This window comes from Microcaecilia unicolor, chromosome 4, assembly GCF_901765095.1.
Source record: "Microcaecilia unicolor chromosome 4, aMicUni1.1, whole genome shotgun sequence".
Classification (NCBI taxonomy): domain Eukaryota; kingdom Metazoa; phylum Chordata; class Amphibia; order Gymnophiona; family Siphonopidae; genus Microcaecilia; species Microcaecilia unicolor.
The window spans coordinates 206,758,684-206,785,176 of record NC_044034.1 but is presented as its reverse complement, the minus strand read 5'-3'; the positions used below and the strand labels follow the sequence as shown (position 1 = coordinate 206,785,176).

General features: G+C 42.3%; 1 protein-coding gene across 2 annotated transcripts in view; it reads right to left on the bottom strand.

Annotated features, from left to right (window-relative positions):
* Positions 1–26,493, bottom strand: part of PPP1R32 (protein phosphatase 1 regulatory subunit 32) — a 107,191-nt gene that overhangs the window by 38,374 nt on the left and 42,324 nt on the right. The window contains exons 2-11 of one of the 2 annotated variants that reach the window (XM_030201167.1): positions 23,094–23,244; positions 22,509–22,626; positions 19,486–19,639; positions 16,205–16,333; positions 15,018–15,081; positions 14,449–14,561; positions 11,924–11,995; positions 11,517–11,603; positions 11,303–11,416; positions 11,127–11,224 (exon numbers count right to left, since the gene is read on the bottom strand). In XM_030201167.1, coding sequence (XP_030057027.1) covers positions 11,127–11,224; positions 11,303–11,416; positions 11,517–11,603; positions 11,924–11,995; positions 14,449–14,561; positions 15,018–15,081; positions 16,205–16,333; positions 19,486–19,639; positions 22,509–22,626; positions 23,094–23,199 — 1,055 coding nt within the window. In that variant the 5' untranslated portion in view covers positions 23,200–23,244. The remainder of the gene's footprint in view (positions 1–11,126; positions 11,225–11,302; positions 11,417–11,516; positions 11,604–11,923; positions 11,996–14,448; positions 14,562–15,017; positions 15,082–16,204; positions 16,334–19,485; positions 19,640–22,508; positions 22,627–23,093; positions 23,245–26,493) is intronic. The other variant, XM_030201169.1, reaches the window with a different exon arrangement.

The following is a 26,493-nucleotide window of genomic DNA, read 5'->3' as shown; positions in this document are numbered from 1 at the left end:
GATGAATGGGAAAAACAGCTAATACGGCCTAGTGCCCTAAATTATGCTGGAAGTGGACATTGGTATAGATGATGAATGGAATGGGCATGACTCACCAGGAATTGTCAATGCGTCTAGTAACTGTGTTTAATTGTAGTGATAGGAAATCGATTAAAGGAATAGTCACTAGAGGATCATCTAAGTAGTCTGGATACCAGAAAAAATAAAGGTATTAGGATGAGTTAAAAATAACTACATTGATGTGGAGACACTGTAGAAACAGAGTAGCCATCCTGTAAATGGTAATCAGGGTGAACAACAGACATATAAGAAAAAACAATCACCATTGTGAAGATATTTGGAAAAGAAGGTGAGAGAGGCAAAACAATATTCTTCTCAAAAGCACATAGGGGATGTGGATATAGTGCTACTACTGTAGAAAAGTATTTACTTAACAATCATGCAGATTCACTGTATATAAAGAACGAAGATAATACAAAGTGCCTTGATTTAAAATTTAGGCATAATTTATGGAATAGGCCTAAATTTCCACATACCGTATTTTTCGGACTATAAGACGCACCTAGGTTTTCCTACCAAATTTGGAGGAAAAAAAAAGTGCATCTTATAGTCCGAAAAATAGTTACAGGCCCCCTCCCTGTTCCAGGCACCCTCCCTCCGTTACAGGCATGCACTCCCTCCATTACAGGCACTCCCTTACTCCCTCCATTACAGGCTCCCTCCCTCCCTCTGTTACAGGCTCCCTCCCTCCCTCCGTTACAGGCACCCCTCTCTCCCTTCATTGAAATTTTAAAACTCCTCACCTCGTCGGTGTGACTCGCGGTAGCAGCAGCGCTTCAGCGTGCACGTCGCTCTTCACTCAGCCTTCTCTCTCTAAGCTCTCTTGTCCCGCCCGACCAGAGAGCTGTTGTGGGCGGGACCAGAGAGCTGAGAGAGAGAAGGCTGAGTGAAGAGCGATGTGCACGCTGAAGCGCTGCTGCTACCGCGAGTCACACCGACGAAGTGAGGAGTTTTAAAATTCCAATGGAGGGAGAGAGGGGTGCCTGTAACGGAGGGAGGTTGGGAGGGAGCCTGTAACGGAGTGAGGGAGGTGCCTGTAACGGGGAAGGGGGGCTAAATTCGGACTATAAGACGCACCAACATTTTCCTTCTAAATTTGGGAGGAAAAAAAGTGCATCTTATAGTCCGAAAAATACGGTAGTTTATAGAATGCACTGAGCGCCTGTCCACACAACTAAATTTAGTCACAGGCAGTTATGCTAAGTAAAACTTGGTGTAAATGCTGACCCCTAAATTAGGCACAGACCAGGTGTATTCTATAACAACGTACATAGATTTTAGAAATACCCATGGCCACGCCCCCTTTTCAACTATGCGACTTAGAATTTATGTGCATCAGGTTATAGAAAACGCTTAGTTCTGCATGTAAATTCTAATTAATGCCAATTAATGTCAATAATTACTTGTTAAATGGCAATTATCAGCGCTGATTGGCTTGTTAAGCTAACCGCCGCATTGAGCCTGCCATGAGTGGGAAAGCGCGGGGTACAAATCAGATTACAACCAATTTTAGGCACCATATATAGAATCTGGGGTTTAGCACACAAAATTGTGCACACAATTTATAGAATAAGGGCAGTTTCACACCTAACTTAATGGTTTGATGAACTGCTAATTAGCTTTAACAACCAATAATTGCCAATTATTGGTGTTAATTGGCTCTAATTGGCAGTTAGGTACATAACTGACCTTAATCGGTATTCTATCGACTGGGTCCATAACTGCAAGGGAAATATGGACCTGGAAGATGCTTGGATGGGTCAGAGGTATGCCCAGGAGTTACATACATGGGTTATAGAAACTATCACTTAGATGCCTAACTGCCTACAGTTCAGTGCCAGCATTTACATCAGCCTTTTAGATGGTGTAAATTCATGCACCCACAGTTGGGCACAGAACTGCAGATTTCACTAGTATTCTATAACAGCAGGTCTGTGCGAAACTACAATTATAGAATTCATGCTTAGGGCCAGATTCCATATAAGGCGCCTAAAAAATCCACGCGGTAAACATTTCCAGCTCAGCATAATCTATAAGCAGCACCTAGATTTACGCACGGTATATAGAATACATTTAGTTGATATCCCAGTGCCTAAAACTACGCACCTCCATTTACACCAACAAAAATGTGTCGTAAATCCCTATGCGTACATTTATGCACACTGAGCCATATTCTATAAGTATGTGCATAAATTTTGGAACGCCTATGAAACACCCATTTTCCCGCCCATAACCATACCCCTTTTGAAATTCGTGTATTAAAATTTAGTCGCAATACATTATAGAATACGCTTAGCAAGTTGTGCATGTAAATTTTAATTATTGCCAATCAGTGCTCATTATTGCTTGTTAGGTACTGTTATCACTACTACTACTATTTAGCATTTCTATAGCGCTACAAGGCGTACGCAGCGCTGCACAAACATAGAGAAAGACAGTCCCTGCTCAAAGAGCTTACAATCTAATAGACAAAAAATTAAGTAAGCAAATCAAATCAATTAATGTGTACAGGACGGAGGAGAGGAGGGTAGGTGGAGGCAAGTGGTTACGAGTCAAAAGCAATGTTAAAGAGGTGGGCTTTCAGTCTAGATTTAAAGGTGGCCAATGATGGGGCAAGACGTAGGGGCTCAGGAAGTTTATTCCAGGCGTAGGGTGCAGCGAGACAGAAGGCGCGAAGTCTGGAGTTGGCAGTAGTGGAGAAGGGAACAGATAAGAAGGATTTATCCATGGAGCGGAGTGCATGGGAAGGGGTGTAGGGAAGGACGAGTGTGGAGAGATACTGGGGAGCAGCAGAGTGAGTACATTTATAGGTTAGTAGAAGAAGTTTGAACAGGATGCAAAAACGGATAGGGAGCCAGTGAAGCGACTTGAGGAGAGGGGTAGTATGAGTAAAGCGATCCTGGCAGAAGATGAGACGGGCAGCAGAGTTTTGAACCGATTGGAGAGGGGAGAGGCGACTAAGTGGGAGGCCAGCAAGAAGCAGATTGCAGTAGTCTAAACGAGAGGTGACAAGGGTGTGGATGAGGGTTTTGGTAGAGTGCTCGGAAAGAAAGGGGCAGATTTTACAGATGTTGTAAAGAAAGAAACGACAGGTCTTGGCGATCTGCTGGATATGAGCAGAGAAGGAGAGAGAAGAGTCAAAGATGACCCCAAGGTTTCGAGCTGAGGAGACAGGGAGAATGAGAGAGCCATCAACAGAAATAGAAAACGGGGGGAGTGGGGAGGTGGGTTTGGGGGGAAAAATGAGAAGCTCGGTTTTGGTCATGTTTAATTTCAGGTGGCGTTGAGACATCCAGAGAGCAATGTCAGACAAGCACGCTGAAACTTTGGTTTGGATGCAAGGTGAGATATCAGGGGTAGAAAGGTAGATTTGGGAGTCATCAGCATAGAGATGGTAGGAAAAGCCATGGGATGAGATTAATGAACCAAGGGAAGAAGTGTAGATAGAAAAGAGGAGGGGACCAAGAACAGAACCCTGAGGTACGCCGACAGGCAGAGGGATAGAAGTAGAAGAGGATCCACCAGAGTGAACACTAAAGGTGCGGAGGGAGAGGTAGGAAGAGAAACAGGAAAGGACAGAGCCCTGGAATCCAAGTGAGGACAGGGTATCGAGAAGTATGCTGTGATCGACAGTGTCAAAAGCAGCGGAAAGATCAAGAAGAATGAGGATGGAATATTGACCTCTGGATTTAGCCAGTAATAGGTCATTGGAGACTTTAGTAAGCTCAGTTTCGGTTGAGTGGAGAGGGTGAAAACCAGATTGTAGTGGGTCAAGAATAGCATGTGAGGAGAGAAAAATCAAGGCAGCGGTGGTGAACAGCACGCTCAAGTAATTTGGAGAGAAAAGAGAGGAGGGAGATGGGTCGGTAATTAGAGGGACAAGTAGGGGGGTCACGTGATGGCAGGAGCCTAGACGGACGTCTCGAGGCTGCTCTCCTCCTCATCGCTTATAAATCAGCTGATTTAATGTGCTCAAACCCCCGATCTGGTCCCTCAAAACATCGTCCAGTACAAGGTAGCGTGGGCTGCATCGATTGAGCAATAAAGGAGAAAGATCAGAAGCTGCTTTCAGGGTATGCCGGCAAAGACCCCGCGTACTCAGAAAGGGCGCGGAACCCCCCACGTGGCTAAGATGGCGTCTGGAAAGGAGAAAGGAGAGGCGACCCAGAGTCAGGATCTGCCGGTGGTAGCCATACAAGACGCAGCGATACAAGAGATAATGAAGCACATGGCAGCAGTTCTGGATGACAAGCTGTCGGCGCTGCATGTCTTTATGGACGAGATGAAAGAAAGCATGGCGGCACAAAGCACCCGCATACAACTGGCAGAGGAACGAATATCACAGCAAGAGGATCTGGTGAATAATGTGAGTTCTCAAATGTCTGCTCTGGAGAAGAGGTGTAAACTGCTGGAAGAGCGGGTAGAAGATCATGAGAACCGGAGCAGGCGGAATAATATCAGGCTGGTGGGAATACCGGAATCGGTCAAAGATAAAGAGCTCTGGGACTTGGTAGAAGTCTGGCTGCCGAAAGAGCTTGGGATTGAGTCAGAAGGGCAACGTCTCAAAGCAGAGCGGGTGCATCGGATCGGAGCGCTTAAAGAACATAGCAGTAAGTCATGCCCGGTAATTGCTCGTATTCTCAACTATGCTGAGAAAGCCCAGCTGATGGAAAAGTATCGCCAGAAGAGAACCCTGACTGATCAGGGGACAGGCGTGCTGATGTTTCAAGATTTCTCGCCGCGGGTGTCAGAGCTAAGAAAACGAGTGTCTCCATACTGCTCTCAGCTCTACAACAAAGGGATCCGGTTCTCGCTGCAATACCCAGCAAAGGTGAGAGTGCTGCATGAAGGTCGTGTTCTATTCATGGAGCAGCCAGAAGAATTGCGCTCATTTCTGGAGCGGTTGCAGTGATAGAGTGCAATGTTAGAGTGGTTGAAGGGAGCCGGCTTGAAAACACCTTTGATGACACGTGGAGAGCCGCCGGAGACATTATGCCAGGCAGGCTAGGATTTATTTCTTGTTATTTTTGAGGTGCAGGGGATTGCAAGCAGCAGAACCATTAAAGATTGATTACTGTAAACAACAAGGAGTGGAGCCCGGGGCATTCTTAAACGGGAGACATTGTTGATTTGGAAGGAGAGGCTGTTTGTGGTTTTTTTTTTTTTTTTTCTTCCCAGCTTTATCTGGATGCCAGCTAGAAGACTGAAGACTCAGTGGGGAAGTTGTGAGTTGCCTGGGGACGATTTGTAATTTAAAGAGGCTTGTTGCAGTGAAGCCTGTGTTCTTTTTTTATAGGCTGCACGAGGTAGAGAGAGAGAAAATAAAGGAACACAATGGACTATAGTTTGAACAAGTTTGGAGGGGTACTGTTATTTGTATAATTTGCCTCTGATGGGATCGTTTTACTTTTCTGCTGTCGTATTGGGGGAGTTGAAGGGAAAATGTTGAAATGGGTGGTGGGTGTTTAAGAAAGGGAAATGCAGCGCTCAGGCAAGCTGAAGGTCCTTTTCGGGGGGGGGGGGGGGGGGGAGGAAGGGAGGGGAGTAGCTTTCTCTTAGGAGAGGGTTGTAACACTGGTTGTTCTAAAGGGGAGGGTGGGAAGGGACATGGGAGGGGAGAAGTGGGAGGAAGGAGCTATTTGACTGGATGGAGTGAATGGTACACAGAGTGTGGATGTAGCAAACGAAGGGAGGGACAGGGATGGGAAAGAGAGGGAGGGGAGGGGGAGGGGCTGGGGTGGGGGGAAGGCTCCTGGAGAAATAAGGAATACTGTTACATGGAGGAGATTGGTACCGAGGCAACACCTGGAAAGGGAGGGGGTGGTGAGCTGGGACATCACCCCTTGTTCTCGGACATAAGGCTGCATATCGCCTTTCGATCTGACAGATGGGTAGTTTGAGAATAGGATCATTAAATGTTGATGGTATTCACTCACCGGTTAAGCGGACTAAAATTTTGGCATACTGTAATAAAATGAAAGTTGATGTGATGTTTTTACAGGAGACTCATCTCTCACAACAAGAACATCGGAAGTTACAAAAAGGGTGGGTTGGAGAGATAGTGTCATCTTCCTTTAATAACAGACAAAGGGGGGTGGTTATATTATTCCATAGAAGGCACCATGTTAGCATGCATAAATTAGTACAAGACCCAGAGGGTCGGTTTGTCATATGGTGGGGAGAGGTTGCAGGGCAGAGGGTGGCCTTATGCTCCATATATGCGCCAAATGTATATTCCCACTCTTTCTTTTCTGGTCTTTTAGCTCATTTGGTATCAGTTAGTGGGTACAAATTGGTGCTGGGGGGAGATTTTAATATTACTGCAGACCCCTTGATAGATTGCAAGCCAGCAAAGCCGCGGCCTCCAGCATGGAAAGATAAAGGGATTAACTTTCTAGTACAAGAGCTAGGGCTCCTGGATATCTGGCGGATCTTACATCCAGAATCATATGACTACACTTTTTTTTCTCAGGTACATGGGGTATATGCACGGCTCGATTATTTACTAGTTGATGCAACCCTTATGTCGAAAGTGCAGGCGGCAGATATAGTGGACGGGGCAGTGTCGGATCATTGTTTGATTTGGGCAGACATCCAGTGGCACCAAGGCAGTGCATCAAGGATGTGGCGTATGAATCCAACGTTGTATTTGGAGCCTGAGTTTCGTAGTTTTTTGTTGAAGATGTGGGACAATTATCTAATGGAAAATAACCCGGAATCAGTAGACCCTATAACTTATTGGGAAGCGGGGAAGGCCGTGATGCGGGGGCATATTATCGCCTATGGGGCAAAATTAAACAGGGAGCGTAATAGTAGATTAATTGCCTTATCGAGCCATCTGCAACAGTTGAGGGGGAGGCATGTACGGCAGAGGGAAGACGAGATAAAAAAGGAATATTTGGACACTCGCCGGCAAATTAATGATATTTTGAATGCGCGGGCGGCTCAGGATATCAGCTTGTATAAATTTAATTTGTATAGATGGGGGAATAAGGCGGGGAGATTGATGTCGACCCTGGTAAAAGGCAGAGGGGCCAAAAAAATTATAACGAAGGTGAGATCTCCTGGAGGGCAGGTAGTGGCCACATCTGAGGGCATCCAGGAAGAGTTTGTCAAATTCTATCAGGCACTGTATAATGCAGGAGAGACAGATCGGACCCAGCGGGAATTATTTTTTCAGAATCTTCCTTTACCGCAGTTATCGCAGGAGCAGAGAGATCAGTTAAATGTGCCGGTGAAGGGAGAGGAAGTACTTCAGGCAGTGAAACGCCTTAAGTTGGCTAAGGCCCCCGGTCCGGACGGCCTAGGGCCTGAATTTTATAAGATATTAGGTGCCAACGTAGGACCCCCTTTTCAAGAATTATGTCATCATCTCTGCACAACTGGGGAGGCGGGCGGTAGACTTACACATGCACACATAGTGGTACTCCCTAAGCCTGGGCGAGATGAGGAATTGCTGGGTTCCTACAGGCCCATATCACTCCTTAATCAAGACATAAAGCTTTTTGCCAATATTATGGCAAATAGGTTGGGGAGGGTCTTACCTGGCCTGGTTCACTCGGATCAGGCGGGATTTGTGCCAGGCCGATATGCATCTTCCAATATTATGAGAGCCTTGACAGTGTTGCAGAAAGGGGGGGGCAAACCCGGAGATGCGATCATTACAAGTTTGGACGCGGAAAAAGCATTTGATAAGATCTTGTGGGACTATCTATTTTGGGTGTTACCGCAATTTGGTATCATGGGAGCTTTCTTAGGAGGAATCCGCGCTTTATATAGCCATCCCACAGCTCAGATATTAATAAATGGAGCATTGTCATCTGTCTTTTCCTTAAAGCGGGGCACACGGCAAGGGTGCCCGCTCTCCCCGATGCTATTTGTGCTGTCCTTAGAACCCTTTGCTATCAAAATTCGACAGACGGACAAAGTTCAGGGAATTAAAATGGGATCCCAAGAATTTAAAATTAATCTGTTTGCAGATGACATGCTTATATATCTAGATAGAGCATCCGTGACTGTTCCTATTCTTATAGACTTAATTGTCCAATTTGGGTCTTTCTCTGGTCTATGTATTAATTTTGATAAGTCTGAGGCTTTGCCGGTGTCCTCCCCTTGTGCGTGTAGGCAGCTCCACACGTTTCCCTTAGCTTGGTCAACCGGAACTTTAAAATATTTAGGAGTGTATTTGCACGCGGATATGAGAGTGGTATATCGTCGCAATATACAGGACAAGCTAGATGGTATTAAAAAATTGTGCCACAGATGGAGAGATTTGCCCCTTTCTTTATTGGGGCGTGTAGCGTTAGTAAAAATGGTTATGTTGCCCAAGATTCTATACCCCTTACAGATGATGCCATTTTGGATAACACGAAAAGATGAACTATACTATAAGGGGTTTATTGGTACTTTTCTTTGGGCGGGAAAGCGGGCCAGGATAAGTTTTGCTAAATTGACGATTGCTAGGAATAAGGGAGGATTAAATCTTCCGGACCTGCGGTTATACAATGTGGCAGCGCTACTTAGGTGGATTTTTGAGCTCCATTCTGGGTCTGCTAAATATGCCCCAAAAGGTATCTGGCAAGGTGAGGTGCTGCCGTATTCAGTGTTTAATAGTTTACAAGTACAGGGAAGCTCGAAAGGAGACCTCCAGTGTTTGCTTCAGCCTCTGAGAAAGGCCTGGAATTGGTGGCGGGGTGGACTGGGAAAGGCCACAGGACCATCTCCGTTTCTGACAGTAGTAGATAACCCCTCATTTCCAGCGGGTCAGGGGGCGTCGCGGTTCAAAGTGTGGGCCAAAAATGGGTGTCGTTATGTGGGACATTTTACGGTGGAGGGACAGGGGATATTCCCCACATTTGAGCAGGCTCGGAATTCTTGGAGCTTGGGACAGGAAGATTATTTCCCTTTTCTTCAATTGAAGCACTATTGTGCGACCTTGTCTTCTAGGAAAGAGGGGGGGCCTAGTTTTTCGCGGCTGGATAAGATGTTTTGTCAGATGCCGAACGCTGCAAACAAATTGGCGGTATGGTATTCTATAGGAAGGGAGCAAAAGGAGGACTTCTTCATTGCTGGCCTGGCAAAATGGTGGGGTGAACAAGTGGGGGAGGAAATCACGGGTAACATGTTGGCAACCTACTTTGCAGCGTCATTTAAATTGACAACTAGTGCAAATTTGCAGGAGATGCAGTTTCGGTTGCTACATGGTGCTTTTATAACAAGAGAGAAAGGAAAGCGGATGGGGCTTTGGGAAGATGACACTTGCATAAGATGTAAACACAGCAAAGGCACCTTAGTACATACCTTTTTGGAGTGTACTGAGTTGTATGTATTCTGGAAAGGGGTGCTGCAAGTGTTGGAGCATTTGTTGGCACAGGCTGTAGAGTGGTCCTACCGGATTTTGCTGTTGGGGGATGAGTCTCAGTTGCGAGAACAGGGGTTGCAGCCATCTCAGGTCCGGTTTGTATGTGTAGCGCTGATGCTGGCACGAAAAACGGTATTAGCACACTGGATTTTGGAAGACCCGCCGGCTATCAACCAGTGGTGGACTAGAATGCTGCAGATGGCTAGATGGGAAACGGAACGCAGTAAGTCCACTGGAGGGAGAGGTCAGGCATATGGTTCTTTATGGAAGCTGTTTGAGGTACTGTATTCTGCAAAGAAGGAATCTCCAGGAGCGGGGAGGGGGGTGGGGGTTAGACGGGTATAAACTAAAAAGTTAGAGGGAAGGGCAGAAGAGATATATTTATGTTTAAAATGGCCTCATTTTGATAGTTGTATTATGTTAAGGTTATACAACAAGGTTTGTTAGCTGACACATATAGTCAATGTATTCATTGTATTTATAGGTTATTATCGGCTGCTAGATATTGGAAATATTGGAATTAGTTGGCTTCATTGAGCCGAAATGTGATGTTCAAATGTTACATGTCTTTTCTTCTAATAATAAAGATATTTTCAAAAAAAAAAAAAGAGGGACAAGTAGGGTTGAGTGAAGGCTTCTTAAGGAGAGGTGTGACCACAGCATGTTTAAAGGCAGTAGGGACAGTTGCAGTGGAAAGTGAGAGGTTGAGAATGTGACAGATAAAAGGAATAAGTGCAGGTGAGATGGCATTAAGAAGGTGGGTGGGAATGGGATCAGAGGAACAGGTGGTACATTTTGAGGAAGAAAGGAGAAGTGTAGTTTCCTCTATAGTAACTTCAGGAAAGGATTAGCTTGTTAAGCCAATTAAGTTACATGCATTGTTATGGAATACGTTTAAATTTCAGCACGGAATGCTAGGCACGCTATACAGAATCTGGCATTAGTGCAGATCATCCTGGCGCCTAAATTTTGGCACCCTTTCTTTAATTTACCCCTTAATACTCATTGCTGAATTGCTCATAAAAAACATTTTAAATATGTGCCTCTGCTGTCTCTCTACTCTATGCAACTCAGGATCATCTGTGTGTATCCCACGCTTTCTCGACCTTTATGGTGATGTGTATAATCAAATGTTGGTAGATACCTAAATAAACATAAATATAAACAGTTTTAAATCCTAGTGATGGGGTACATATGGCATATAAATGTCTGTTTAGTTTAAATTAAATCATTTTAGCCTCCACCAAAGAGGTAAGCTATATGATAAAGAGTGTCAAGTGGGAAAATGAGAATGTTTTAAGATGCTAAAAGAATAGGGCCATTAATGTGTGCCAGAAAGGAGGTAAATATGACAGTGCCATGAGAAAGAGAGCTGAACTTCAAGAAGAGTGCCACGAGAGAAAGGGCAGTGTCAGAGATAGAAGTATCACAACATGCCAGTCAGCACATTGCAAGAGGCACAAACCAGACGCTACTAGGGCAGGAAGATATTTGAAGGAGTGCAAGATGAGAGCTGACTGCTAGAGAACACTCTAAGAAAGGGACATAGGTCAGAGAGTGCTGAGAGGGAAGGTGGCTATTACAGAATAAGAAAAGAATACCTCAGACTGCCAGAAGAATGAACCATAAGAAAATGCCATGAAAGAGGCGGTTATCTCAGAATACTTGTAGAAAGGATCATCAGAACATGGCAGAAGAAACTTACCAGAGTTTGTAATTTGTCAAGAAGTGGTCAGACCCTTCAGGAAGACGAGCTGGAGTCAAATGCAATGGTTTATTGTTAGTACTGTAACCAGTCGGGTCCTACAAGGAGAGAAGAGGTACATCTGATGCAGTGATCCCCCTCTCATGTCATGGGAACTGTCAGTGAGCCAAACCTACCTTCTCCCCAATGTGATGTCTGTCTAGGAGGTCCAAATGTGTCCTCCTCTCCCTGTATAGTCCCTCAAACTTGTCATGCATCTCACTCTTACGCATCTGTGTCCTCAGCTTTTCCTAATTGGAAATGTAAAATATGGTATCAGAAACAGAAGGAGGGAGAAAGAAAGAGAGAGAGAGAGAGACATAAAGAAATGAAGAGAGAGATGCAGCTTACAGCAGGAATAATATGCTTGTCCATTTGTTGCCAAAACCCACCATCACGCTCTGAGTTCCCAGCTATGGTAGGCATGTACTCGCTCCCCTGGTGAGAAAACAATGGGCACTGTCAATGTTATCAACACCAAATCCAAACCATCCATACTAACAACCCCTTCTGAACAACTGGGAAGAAAATAGATCCTCTTGACTGAGGAAATAATAGACATTTTTCCCTACCACAAGAGAAGCTAGGTGGCTGGGTAACAGTGAGTCCCCTTCAATGAGAGCATGAGGCAATTTCTGTTGTATTGAGGACACTTTGTTTTCATCATTTTTGGTTGTATAGTTCTTAGTTTATATTATTTTGTTCTTCGCCATCACGTATTGTTCAAGATCTGTCCCAGCTGAGGATGGAGAACTTACATTTGGGCCGACAGTAGGTAAATAATCTGTCTTGGTAATACTGACTCCTTTCAAGCAGTGAATGGGACTAACCTGTAATAGAAAAAGAGGATTTTATTTGAGAAACTATCCAGCTTATTTTCGAACAAGAAGGCTGGCGATCTTCCGACACAAATCGGGAGATGGCCAGTCATCTCCTGAAGCCGGTGAAATCGGTATAATCGAAAGCCGATTTTCGTCGGCTTCAACTGCTTTCCGTCGCAGAGCCGGCCAAAGTTAAAGGGGACGTTTCGGCAGGCTATGGAAGGCGGAACGGAGGCGTGGTTACGAGATGGCCGGCTTCGGCCGATAATGGAAAAAAGAAGGCCAGCTCTGACAAGCACTTCGCCGGCTTCACTTGGTCCATTTATTTTTAGGACCAAGACTCAAAAAAGTGCCCCAACTGAGCAGATGACCACTGGAGGGAATCAGGGATCACCTCCCCTTACTCCCCCAGTGGTCACCAACCCCCTCCTATCCAAAAAAAAAAAAAAAAAAAAAATTAAAAATCATTTTTTTGCCATCCTCAAATGTCATACCCAGCTCCATGACAGCAGTATGCAGGTCCCTGGAGCAGTTTTTAGTGGGTGCAGTGCACTTCAGGCAGGTGGACCCAGGCCCATCCCTCCCTACCCGTTACACTTGTGGTGGTAAATGGGAGGAGCCAGCATTTGTAGTGCACTGGTGGTCTCTCTCAAATGCCAGGACACCAACCGGGCACCCTAGGGGGCACTGCAGTGGACTTCAAAAATTGCTCCCAGGTGCATACCTCCCTTACCTTGGGTGCTGTACCCACATGTAGGTGCCACCCTTCACCCCTTAGGGCTATGGTAGTGTTGTACAGTTGTGGGTAGTGGGTTTTGGGGGGGGGGTTGTGGGGCTCAGCACCCAAGGTAAGGGAGGTATGCACCTGGGAGCAATTTTTGAAGTCCACTGCAGTGCCCCCTAGGGTGCCCGGTTGGTCTCCTGCCATGTGAGGGAGACCACCAGTGCACTACAAATGCTGGCTCCTCCCACGACCAAATGCCTTGGATTTGGCCGGGTTTGAGATGGCCGGCATCAGTTTCCATTATTGGCGAAAACCGATGCCGGCCATCTCAAACATTTGGCCAGCCCCAACCGTATTATCGAAACGAAAGATGGCCGGCCATCTTTTTCGATAATACGGTTCAGAACCGCTGTTTGCAGTGCCAGCCATATAGATTGCCGGCCATATAGATGGCCGGCGCCGTTTGATTATGCCCCTCTATGACATCCATAGCATCAGGAAGCCATTAAAATGTTTATTTATTTATTTATGTATTTAAATAGTTTGGGCTATAAATTATCTTAAAACTCTAAGCAGTTCATGATAAAACATACACAATAAAATCAACATAAAATAAAACAAAAAATAAATAAATATCACAAAACTCTTTGGACACAAATATTCATACTTACATACAAGGCCAAATATTATGCAATATAACTGTAGATATTCCTGATTCAGGAAAGTCATCCATAGAAATATATGGATGACTCTAGCATTTAGCGCGTGCTAATTTTAGTGTGCGTTAAACATGCTAGCACACCTTAGTAAACAGGACCCTCAATCAATTAAAGGCTTTTTCAAAAAAATAAGCCTTTAATTGTTTGCTGCACAGTTCCAAAGGTAAAGCACAATGGATGAATTCCATCATGTCAGACTGGATGAATACAAATCTTCAGTCTATTATATTGCAGGACCGGAGCTATGGAATGCTTTACCTTTGGAATTTTCATGCAACAATTTGAGTTCAAATCAGCCTGAATCAAGGTTTGTCTTAATAGATATCTTTAAAAGTGGTTTGAGTAGTGTTGCCTATTTACAAAAGTGGAGCAATGTAGGAGGAGCTGTGATTTGGAGGGGGTTTAGCCACCCTTCTATTTATCCCAGTTGACTCTGCATTATTCAACTTGTCCTTATCTATATATTGGCACTTGACCCCTCAGCTGCATAGTAAGGCATGCCCAGGGGGATAGTTTCCATCATCATAGTATTGCCAGGGAACTTCAGTCACCCACAATGCATACACCCTAGCAACATGCAGTCTTGTACCTTTTACCATCACTGTATCACAAGAATCGTCTCATGTAAACAGTGATAACTGGCAAGAGATTAATGTGTAAAGTGAACTATGTCTTACAGCAAACTACCAGGATTACTCGACTGGAAATAACATGCCTGTGAATACAGCCATTACAAACAGAGCAGCTTAACGAAAGGACTGGAACAAAGAAATAATCAAGCTAGAAAAAGATTTGTTTTCTATTTACAAAACAAATATTTATTCATTCTGAATTGCTAAAAAAAGGGGGAAAAGGAAAAGTACTTGATATACTCTGTTTGTGTAGGTGCAAATATTTTAGTGACTTCAAAAAGGCTTTACTCATAAAAAGTCTTGATGAGCCTCAGATGGTGGAAGGTGTGTGTATCTGTGTTACGATGTCTGTGGGTTTCGCTAGTAAATGGCAGATGTTATACTCACAGGAATGTCCTGACGATATTGTGATGGTGGTAGATATGTTATTGGCTCCAAGTCTGAACCTTCAGTGAACCCAGTATCTTCCAAAGCTCCAACAGACTTTCCCTGTAAAAATCCTGGAGAATGGTTGAGGAGAGAAAAATGGGAGGGATAAGAGAGAGACATAAAGGAAAAAGGACAAAGAGAAAGAAAGAAGATGAGAGTAAAGAAAAAGGAGCAAAAAGAGGCACTTGCCTCAGTTTGTAAAACCTCTCTTTATGCATTTCCTTTCTTCTCCCACATACATTCTACTCCCATTTCCCAAAACATTCAGTTTTCCTGTCATCTGTGTATGGAGATATTCATAACCGATTCTGACTGTACTGAAACATAAGGGGGTTACAGAAAAATCTAATGTTTCACTATGAAATTCTTCCATCTTCATTTGTCCTTCACAATCTCCTTAATCCCTTCCCCCAATTCCTTCTCCCTTCCTTGCTCCCTGCTCCATGAAGATGAAGAGGTAGGTCTACAGAGTTAGGAACAGGAGCATTCAAATTAGTATAAAGTCCTGTGTATTTATTTTACTCTACCTGACAGAACTGGAGGGTCCATTCTGAACTTTGTTTTATAATCTGTTGACATGTAATATGGTCCCTAAGAAACCACAAAACAAATGAAGCAATTTAATGAGCAATCTCCAAGAATCATGAGAAAACAGATTACCTATGCATACAGCAAAAAGAAGAAAATGATCTTGGGCTAGATTCAGTATATAGTGCCAAAAAATCAGCACTAAATGGTATTTTATAAAGGGCATCTATGGATAGGCGCTCTTTATAGAATAGCGCATAGAGGGGATTCTATATATGGCACCTAAAAAATCTACAAGGAAAACATTTTTGTCTAAGCATATTCTATATGTGGCGCCTACATTTAGGCACGGTACATAGAATATGCTTAGTTGATATCCCAGCACCTAAAACTACACACGTCCATTTACACCAACGAAAACATGGCGTAAATCCCAGCATATAGATTTAGGCACAGAGGGCCATATTCTATAACTATGCGCGTAAATTTCAGATTGCCCACGAAACGCCCATTTCCTCTCCCCTAACCATGCCCCCTTATGTCTGGGCACATTAGAAGTTAGGTGCAGTGCGTTACAGAATACACTTAGCGAGTTGTGCGCATAAAGTCTAATTATTGCCAATTAGTGCTCATTATTGCATGTTAGGTTCTGTTATCAACGATAATTAGCTTCTTAAGCTAATTAAGTTACATATGTTGTTATAGAATCCACCTGGATTTTGATGCAGATCTCTAGGTGTGCTACATGGAATCCAGGGGATAGCGCTGGAATCTGCACCCAACTTTGGGTACAATGATTTATCCCACCTGAAACCAGGTATAAATCCAAACATGCAAATTAGGCACGAATCTCCCTAATGCTATAACACTGCACCCATTTTAAGGAAATGCCCCTGACCTGCCCATGTCCCTTCCATCATTATGCCCCCTTTTCAGATCTGCATGGAAACACACTTAGGCACTGTTCTATAACTGTGTGCATAAGTGTAGTTCTGCACTGATCTGCCATTTTTGGCCCATTTCGGTGCCTTGCTTCTGTTATAACTCTTTTCCACAATGATAAATTTTTGCAGAAATAGTGCATAACGTTAGGTGCCATATATAGAATTCCCTAACTTGTGTAAAAGTTCATATCCTGCCTAAACATGGAAGGTACAAAAGAATAGCTGGACTGCATTTCACTCACATATCGAAAATTCTCTTGTTCCTCAAATCCCTTCTCTTTAGCTTGGAAAAGAAGGGGTTGATGCTTAGGTGTGAGCCCAGCTATGGCATAAGGTCCATGGTCTTGGGTGTCAAAATGGACATTCTTTACCTGTAATGAAGAAGCCGCATGGTCATTATTGCCAGCTGTTAATATATATATATATATATATATATATATATATATATATATATATATATATATAAACACAAACACAAATATAGGCATTTAGGTGTAAAGACTTCAAGATACCTGTATGCAGGGAAGCATGAATGTGAGGGTACATACAGAAAAGAATCAAAGCGAGTGCAAATGTGCACATTTATTTATTTTTAAAATTTATTCTACTCTATTTACCATTCTAGGCAGACTACAAAAATATATACACAATCATTTAAAATAGATAAAACAACATTTGTAAACTTACAATGCAAAACAACAAGAACACAGATTTGAAAATAAGCTCTAAAACTCATTGTTCCTCTCTAAAGGTGCACTAAAGGTCTTCAAACCCTTTTTACAGTCTTCTACCTATCCCAATACTCTAAGTTGCAATGGCAGAGCATTCTATAATATAAGCCCAGCTATGAAAAAAATTGATGACCTATATTCATCTGCGTACACAGACTGAAAAGATAGAACATCCAACAGATTCATAGCACCTGACCGTAAAGATCGAGTAGGTTGATGTAGGTGTAGAGCTGATGCAATCACTACAGATACTTTACTGGATAATACTTTAAAACCAGCTATAGTATTTTATATTGAAAATGAAACTCAATAGGTAATTGGTGAAGTTTGATAAACACCAGATAAGCTCAAACCTAGATAAGCCACATAATAGTCGCAGTTGATTTGTGTGCTATCTATAAACATCATAAAGCTTTTGTAGGCAAGCCAAGTAATAAACTATTATAATAATCAAAATTCAGGGCTATTATATTCAGTACAACCAATCTAAAATTCTCAACAATAAGATAATCTTTCAAACGTCTTATTAATTTCAGCTTTGAAAAATAAGACCTACAGTCTTACATACTTGATCCCTCATTGTCAACACAGGATCAAGAATCACACCAAGAGATTTAATCACCTTAATCAACTCAATGATTACTCCATTCAAAGAAAACGATGTAGGTATACAGGATAGGAAGCTAGAAACATAACCTGTGTTTTGGAAGCATTCAACTTTAAACGGTTTGCTTTCAACCAACAACCAATTGTTCGCAAATGGAGACACAGTAATTCAAAATTTTCCTCAACAGTTGATTCAAATTTAAAGAAAAATTGAATATCATCAGTATATATTCTATAATGCAACCTAAGCCCTCCTAAAAGATTACATAGAGGTCTCGGAAAAACACTAAACATCAAGGGGTACATATAAAAACATGTACATTGACATTGATGTATGTATGTATTCTCGCTTTTTCCAAATAAAAAACCCCCAATTATCAAGTCCAATTTTGCTTTCTGGAATGCAAATTCCACTAGTCACCTCTATGAAACTACTGAGAGTATTCATTGATGATACCCTAAATTTTCAACCACAACTTTCCTCTCTTATAAAATGCTGTTTTTTCCAATTACATATGATTCACTCCATCAGCTCACTCCTACATTCCTCAGCCCTCAACATTCTTGTCCATTCCCTAGTTATATCTAAACTCACTCATTGTAACAAGCTCTATAAAGGTTTGAGACTGAAAGAACTATGGCATATACAAATGATACAGAACACATCAATAAAATTAATTACAGTTTTGTGGAAATTTGACCATGTAACACCTCTTCTCAAAAATGCACACTGGCTACTGCTCATGCACTGCATTACCTATAAAATTCTCCTTTTGGGTTTTAAAATAATACTCTCTGGATCACCTCCTTTCTTAGCAAGACTACTAACCCTTTATGCTCCTACATGTGCCCTTTGCTCAGCTGATCAACACCTCCTGATTGTTCCATCTTTTCGTCATATTAGACATGAGGCCACCAGAGACACCAGTTTTTCTGTTGCTGGTCCTACCCTCTGGAATGCATTGCCACTATTGCTCAGATCACAGACCTCAATGACACATTTTAAAATAGCTCTTAAAACCTTTTTATTCAAAGATGCTTTTCTGTCATCCTAAACACTGTCCAATATATTGAGATTGATGGATCAGTATAGACATGCCCCCTTTATCCCCTCCATGTCATATTTACTTTTCTTTACTATTTGATAATGAAGTTCCTTTTCTACCCCTCCCTGATCTATCCCCTCTTTTCCTTTCTGTTTCTAATCTCTTTTTGTTCCCTAAATGTTATATCATTATAAGCCGCATAGACATTGATTATTGATATATGGGATAGCAAATTCTGAATAAACCTTGAAACCTTGAATTCAATAAAGACAGGACTTGCATAGGACAAGGAACTGAGACTGCAGGCACTGTACTGGGACAGACACTGAGACATGAATACAAATTATATATGTAGACACACATGGATTACTTATATATGCACATTAGACATATGAAATCATAACTCAGAGGAATGTGCATAGGCAAGAAAAAATTGGTTTTCATTTTTATCACAAATTTTTCCCAGTTTTGGGGTGTTTTTTTCAGTTAGTTTTGGCCACATATGTTGCAATCGCGAAAGCAACGTAATCTTGTGGTACCTGCTTTACAATATTTTAATTTGGATTTAACAAGATCTGGTGCATTTTCTGTTATAGTGCCTGTGAAATGGAACAAGTTGTCTTTATGAATGACGGTTGAATCAAGGCTTGCCTCTTTTAAGAAAACTTTGAGGGATTATGCACTTTGACAGTTTTTTGCACCTTCTTGATTTTGTTGTTTTATGAACTCAAGGACTCACTTCAAACTGGTATTCTTGCCAATGTTACAATGGTCCTTTACTGCCTGAATACGTCCTTGTTTGTATTTTTATTATGCATATTATCTTTGAATTTCCGCCTTGGATAAAGGCGATGTATAAATAAATATTCTAATTCTAATAGGGAATTTGTAGTGCATGCCAACATTCATTTAACACACACAGGCAAATTAAGGAGTGCTAAGCTGATTAGTGTGTATTAAATCTATTTAGCATGCACTACATTTTTATGGTGCACTAACGAATGCACGCCCCTTATAGCCCAGGTCGAACTTCCATTGACTCACTCTCATATCTTTCCTCCTGCAGTCATACTATTGCAAATACATTCCCTGGTTTTATGAGCATTCTTATGACTGGGTAGCTCTCATTAGACCCCTTACCACTCTACGGTAAGGGAGAGTAACAGGTGTGCTTTTCCTGAATCCACTTCCTGTCTGATGCAGTCTTGATGGCAGTGCCTCAGTGCCATTGGGAACCTCAGGGGGTGTGAAATGTTTGCTGGTAATGGATAGGTGACTATCCTGAAGAAGGAGGCTGTAACATAAGAAAATTAGTTTAAAACTGGAATATGAAAAATGGAACAGTCCTATCCATTGGGTATGACTATAACACCGAGCATAACCTGGAATATGGTTTACTATGATAATATGTTCCTAGCCTTAATAACAGCCTTTTTTTCTCCTGCCTCCACCACATGATGCTGTGAAACATAGAAACATGATAGCAGATAATACACAAATGGCCCATCCAATTTACCCATCCACAGCAACCACTATCTCCTCCTTTCTCTAAGTGATCCCATGAGCCTGTCCAATGCTTTCTTAAATTCAGACCCAGTCCTCGTCTCCACCACCTCCACCGGGAGGCGATTCCATGCATCCACCACCCTTTCCATAAAAATGTATTTCCTTAGATTACTCTTGAGCCTATTTCCTCTTAAGTTCATCCTGTGCCCTCTCATTCCATTTGAAAGAAGCTCACGTCCTGTACATTAATGCCACAGAGGTATTTAAACATTTCTATTATGTTCCCTCTCTCCCGTCTTTCTTCCAAAGTATACATATTGAGATCCATAGAACTGAAAAATGAGCTTGCGGAGCTATTGTTAGAAATATGTAATTTATCCTTTAAAATCAAGCGTGGTACCGAAGATTGGAGGGTGGCCAATGTAATGCCGATTTTTTAAAAAGGTTCCAGAGGAGATCCGGGAAATTATAGACCGGTGAGTCTGACGTCGGTGCCGGGCAAAATGGTAGAGACTATTATTAAACACAAAATTACAGAGCATATTCAAAAGCATGTATTAATGAGACAAAGTCAACATGGATTTAGTGAAGGGAAATCTTGCCTCACCAATCTACTACATTTCTTTGAAGGGGTGAACAAACATGTGGATAAAGGGGAGCCGGTTGATATTGTGTATCTGGATTTTGAGAAGGCACTTGACAAAGTACCTCATGAAAGACTCCAGAGGAAATTGGAGAGTCATGGGATAGGAGGTAGTGTTCTATTGTGGATTAAAAACTGGTTAAAAGATAGAAACAGAGAGTAGGGTTAAATGGTCAGTATTCTCAATGGAAAAGGGTAGTTAGTGGGGTTCCCCAGGGCTCTGTGCTGGGACCGCTGCTTTTTAACATATTTATAAATGACCTAGAGATGGGAGTAACTAGCGAGGTAATTAAATTTGCTGATGACACAAAGTTATTCAAAGTCGTTAAATCGCAGGAGGATTGTGAAAAATTACAAGAGGACCTTACGAGACTGGGAGACTGGGCGTCTAAATGGCAGATGACATTTAATGTGAGCAAGTGCAAAGTGATGCATGTGGGAAAGAGGAACCCGAATTATAGCTACGTCATGCAAGGTTCCACGTTAGGAGTCACAGACCAAGAAAGGGATCTAGGTGTCGTCGTTGACGATACGTTGAAACCTTCTGCTCAGTGTGCTGCTGCGGCTAAGAAAGCAAATAGAATGTTAGGTATTATTAGGAAAGGAATGGAAAACAAAAATGAGGATGTTATAATGCCTTTGTATCGCTCCACGGTGCAACCGCACCTCGAATATTATGTTCAATTCTGGTTGCCACATCTCAAAAAAAGATATAGTGAAATTAGAAAAGGTGCAGAGAAGGGCAACGAAAATGATAAAGGGGATGGGACGACTTCCCTATGAGGAAAGGCTAAAGTGGCTAGGGCTCTTCAACTTGGAGAAAAGGCGGCTGAGGGGAGATATGATAGAGGTCTATAAAATAATGAGTGGAGTGGAATGGGTAGATGTGAAGCGTCTGTTCATGCTTTCCAAAAATACTAGGAGGACTAGGGAGCATGCGATGAAGCTACAATGTAGTAAATTTAAAACGAATCGGAGAAAATGTTTCTTCAGTCAACGTGTAATTAAACTCTGGAATTCGTTGCCAGAGAATGTGGTGAAGGCAGTTAGCTTAGCAGAGTTTTAAAAAGGTTTGGACGGCTTCCTAAAGGAAAAGTCCATAGACCGTTATTAAATGGACTTGGGGAAAATCCACTGTTTCTGGGATAAGCAGTATAAAATGTTTTGTACATTTTGGGGATCTTGCCGGGTATTTGTGACCTGGATTGGCCACTGTTGGAAACAGGATGCTGGGCTCGACTGAACTTTGGTCTTTCCCAGTATGGCAATACTTATGTACTTATGTCCCCATACTCTTTATGACAGAAACCACTGACCAACTTTATAGCCACCCTGTAGACCAACTCCATCCTGTTTATATCTTTTCGAAGGTGCGATCTCCAGAATTGCACACAGTTTCAAAATGGGGCCTAACCAGAGACTTATTCAAGGGCACTATCACCTCTTTTTTCCTGCTGGCCATACCTCTCCCTATGCACCCGATCATCCTTCTGGCTTTGATCATTGCCTTTTCTACCTGTTTGGCCACCTTGAAATCATCAGATACAATCACCCCCAAGTCCCGCTCTTCTTTCATACATAGAAGTACTTCTTCCCCTATACTATACCATTCCCTAAGTGTATGACCCTGCATTTTTTAGCATTAAATCTGAGTTGCCTATTACTGGACCATTCTTCAAGCTTCGCCAGATCCCTCCACATGCTATCCAAACCCTCTGAGATGTCTATCCAATACAGAGTTTGGTATTGTCCGTAAAGAAACAGAACTTACCAGACAGTCCTTCCGCAATATCACTCACAAATATGTTAAAAAGAGCTGGCCCAAGGACCGATCCCTGCAATACACCACTGATAACATCCTTTTCCTCAGAGCAAACTCCATTTACCATTACCTTCTGTCTCCTTACACTTAACCAGTTTTTAACCCAGTCAGACACTTTAGTGCCCATATCAAGGGCACTAAAGTGAAAACTCTTCCCCCTCTTCCCACACTCAACCAGCAAACTTTACTTACCCCATGGCAGGATTATCAAGCCTGTCCAGACTGGGATCATAACAAGCCATAGGTCGCAAATTGGATTGGTAACCTGTACCAGAGCAGGAGACGCCTCGGGGCTTGAACCCTTCTTGGCCTGACAGAAGAAAGCATAGGTTAAATATGCACCACCATCTAAATTTCTATATTCTTAAATGGACTATGTTTCAGACAGAAACCAACAAATATACTTCTGGACAGGTGATACGCTTAAGCCTGGATAGAGGAATTACAATTGCTTCTGTAGCACAAATCCTACAGATACTTTTAATGGTTCAAATATGGAGGCTTCATGTCCAAACCTGACAGCAATCATCAGGCAAAATCCCATGAAAATTGAGATGAGTGAGAAAACAAACATAAGAACATGAATAGGGTGAGAGAAAGATGGGGAAGTATAAAGGGAATGAGAACAATAGAGTGTGGTGTTGCCTGACTTGCTCATGGGGCAGCAAGAAGGTCCTTAACATGAGGGTGCTCAGTCATTGCCTGTGTAACTTGACCAGAGTACTACATCAAATAAAAAACACAAATGATTAGATAGTCCACCACTGTTGCACTCACCATACGATACACAGTAGGTGGTGGAGTAGAATCTCAGAGGGTTTACCTTCCCTCCAGTACTTGTCTTCACATACGGTGAGACACAGCCCATAGGAAGTCGCCCCATTGTGTTCCTGGACTAATCACTGAGGCAAAGATTCAATGAAATAAGCTACAGAAGCAAGAGAGACATAAAGGAGCAGGTAAATCTTGTGAGCCAAGATATGGTCTGAAGTGTGCCAAAGGATAAATTATACAAAATGCGAATTTTAAGACAAGAAGCCCAAAAGTCAACAAAGACCATTTGCTTGTGAAGGTCAGCTGTAACTTAGACCTTCAGGTTTTTACATGAGAAAACAGCCTGCTGTTCCAGTCCTCAGATCATTTGATGGTAAGGCCATCTCTGAAAATGTAAGGAAGTTGAGTAGTTTTTGTTTTTTTTGCCATCATTGCATCATTAAGAAAAGCATAGTCAAAGGCCTTGATATTCACTCCCAGTCCTTAAGATTCACCAGCAAGACAGGTTTTCAGGATATCCCTAATGAATTCAATGAGAAGGATTTGCATGACTACTACTTCCGTCACATACAAATCTCTGTCATGCATATGTAAGATTCTTTCAGGACCCTCACTAGCCCAGTATGCTTCTGCATTCAGGATCATACCAAAAGTAGGGATGGGATGGTGTTTGCAATGATTCACAACTTCCACATGTGAATGGAGAACAGAAGATCTTTATTGAAGCACCAAATGAAGACCTTGGGTCTTGATCTTGTGCTTCAGTAAAGATCTTCTGTTCTCCATTCACATGTGAAAGTCGTGAGTCATCCTCTACTTCTTTGGTGTGCACTATTTGCAAAGAGGGCAAACTTTTAATGACATTGCAAATCAAACAAAAATGAAGATTAAGCAAAACAAAACAATGCTGCAAAGAACGGACTTTTTGGGCTGCCCATCATCAACCAATGTAGAAAGGAAGTGTGTATAATTTGGTTACAGCATTCCCATTATGGAATGGTTATAGTTGTTCTGTCCACCTTTATTTAAGTCAGACACTCCCTGCTTCCCAAACCTGACTTGGGGACTCCAGAGCCAGGTGGACTTTCAAAATATTGACAATGAGAAATGCATGAGGTTGATTTGCAAATATTGAGACCTAGTGCATGCAAATTGATCTCATGAAAATTCATTGTAGATATCCTGAAAACCTGACTGGCTGTGGGGCCCCCAGAACTGGTTTGGGAAGCCCTACCCAAGTGTGTGTGTGGAGTGATTTTGGTGGTGGATTGTTTATTATTGAGTATGTGCTCAAGGCTTAGGCTTTTGGCCATTTAGCTTATGTCAAGTGGGAAGCCTCTCTTGAGTTTTGAGTTTGTGTCAAGTGTGGAGTGAATGTACTTAAGAACATAAGAACAGCTATACTGGGTCCATCTTGCACAGTATCCTGCTTCCAACAGTGGCCAATCCAGGCTACAAGTACCTGGCAGAAGCCCGATTAGAAGCAGCATCCCATTCTACCAATCCCAGGGCAAGCAGTGGCTTCCCCCCTGTTCATCTCAATAACAGACAATGAACCTTTCCTCCAGGAACTTGTCCAAACCTTTCTCAAACCCAGATATGCTAACTGCGGTTACCACATCTTCCGGAAGCGAGTTCCACAGCTTAACTATTCTTTGAGTGAAAAAATATTTCCTCCTATATGTTTTTAAGGTATTTCCATGTAAATTCATTGTGTCTCCCCTAGTCTTTGTACTTTTTGAAAGCATGAAAAATCGATTCACTTTTACCTGTTCTAAAACACTCAGGATTTTATAGACCTCAATCATATCCCCACTTCAACTGTCTCTTTTCCAAGCTGAAGAGCCCTAACATCTTGAGCCTATCCTCATATGGGAGGAGTTTCATCCCCTTTATCATTTTGGTCACTCTTTTTTGAACTTTTTCTAATTCTACTATATCTTTTTTGAGATACAGCGACCAGAATTGAACACAATACTCAAAGTGATGTCACACCATGGAGCAATACAGAAGCATTATAATATTGGTCTTATTTTGCATCCCTTTCTTAATAATTGCTAAAATCCTGTTTGCTTTTTTGGCTGCCGCCATACACTGGGCAAAAGATTTTAATGTATTGTATACAAGTTAAACCTACATCTTTTTCTTGAGTGCTGACTCCTAAGGTAGACTCTACCATCAGGTAACTATGATTTGGATTATTCTTCCCAATGTGCTTCACTTTAGATTTGTCCACATTAAATTTCATCTGCCATTTGGATGCTCAGTCTTCCAGTTTCCTATAGTTGTCCTGCAATTTTTCACAATCCACATGTATTTTGACAACTTTGAATGGATCTTATCTTTGAACATCTTCACAGGTTCTTGTACAACCACGCACGCACGTCCGGAGCTGTACATGTCACAGACTCTGTGATTTTTGTGAGCAAGGAGGGTGAGTGGAATCCTCTGTTGGGAGATTATTTAGGTGAATTAACAAGCGAGATCCCTAAGGGTAACAGTTTGTCTCGGCCAGCCCAAAACATAAAAGTATAGGTTTTCCAATGAGGAGACCCGCCTGAAGGTAAAAGAAATTACACTTAACAGTGAAAACAGCGAAAAAATAATTTTTTGCAGTCTAAAGGAGCTGGTTATGGATTACAATCCAAGGGCAATAACGGCTGTACAAACAAAAATATCCATCCAGCAAAAAGGGATTGTCAGGAACAAAGTCCAATGGAGCATAGAAAGTCATGTGCTTAAAAAATCGAAAGGGTTATATATGATAAACGGGTTGTGGTTCAAAATTTCAGCACACTGCCATACAGCTACTGATTATTTCCACACATCTTGTCTAATGTACTCAAAAATGTTTTTTCATGTGTTTTATTATTGTGCCTATTTGCATTGTACTCATAATTTTGGCATGTATTTTTACACAATGTTTCTTAGGTTAACACTCTTAGAGCAAAGCGATCCCTCTATAAAGCATTGTTCTGTAACTATTTTCATTTAAAAAAGAAAAAACGACGTAGGAAAATGTGGGCGAGAGGTTCTGGAAGCCAAATTTAGGCTTTTAGGAAGGAAGCTCAAATCCAGATCCTCTAGGGTACCATTTTCTGAAATACTAACTGTTCCACGCGCAGGGCCCAAGCGACAGGAAGAGATCCGGAGTCTCAATGCATGGATGAGAAGGTGGTGCAGGGATGAGGGTTTTGGATTTGTCAGGAACTGGGCAGCATTCTGGGGAAGGGAGAGCCTATTCCGATCTGATGAGCTTCACCTTAACAAGAGTGGGACCAGGCTGCTGGTGTCAACATTTAAAAAGGAACTAGAACAGCTCTTAAACTAGAAACGGGGGGGAAGGCCGACAGTCGCTCAAAAGCACATGGTTCAGGATAAGGTATCTTTTGAGGAAATCACC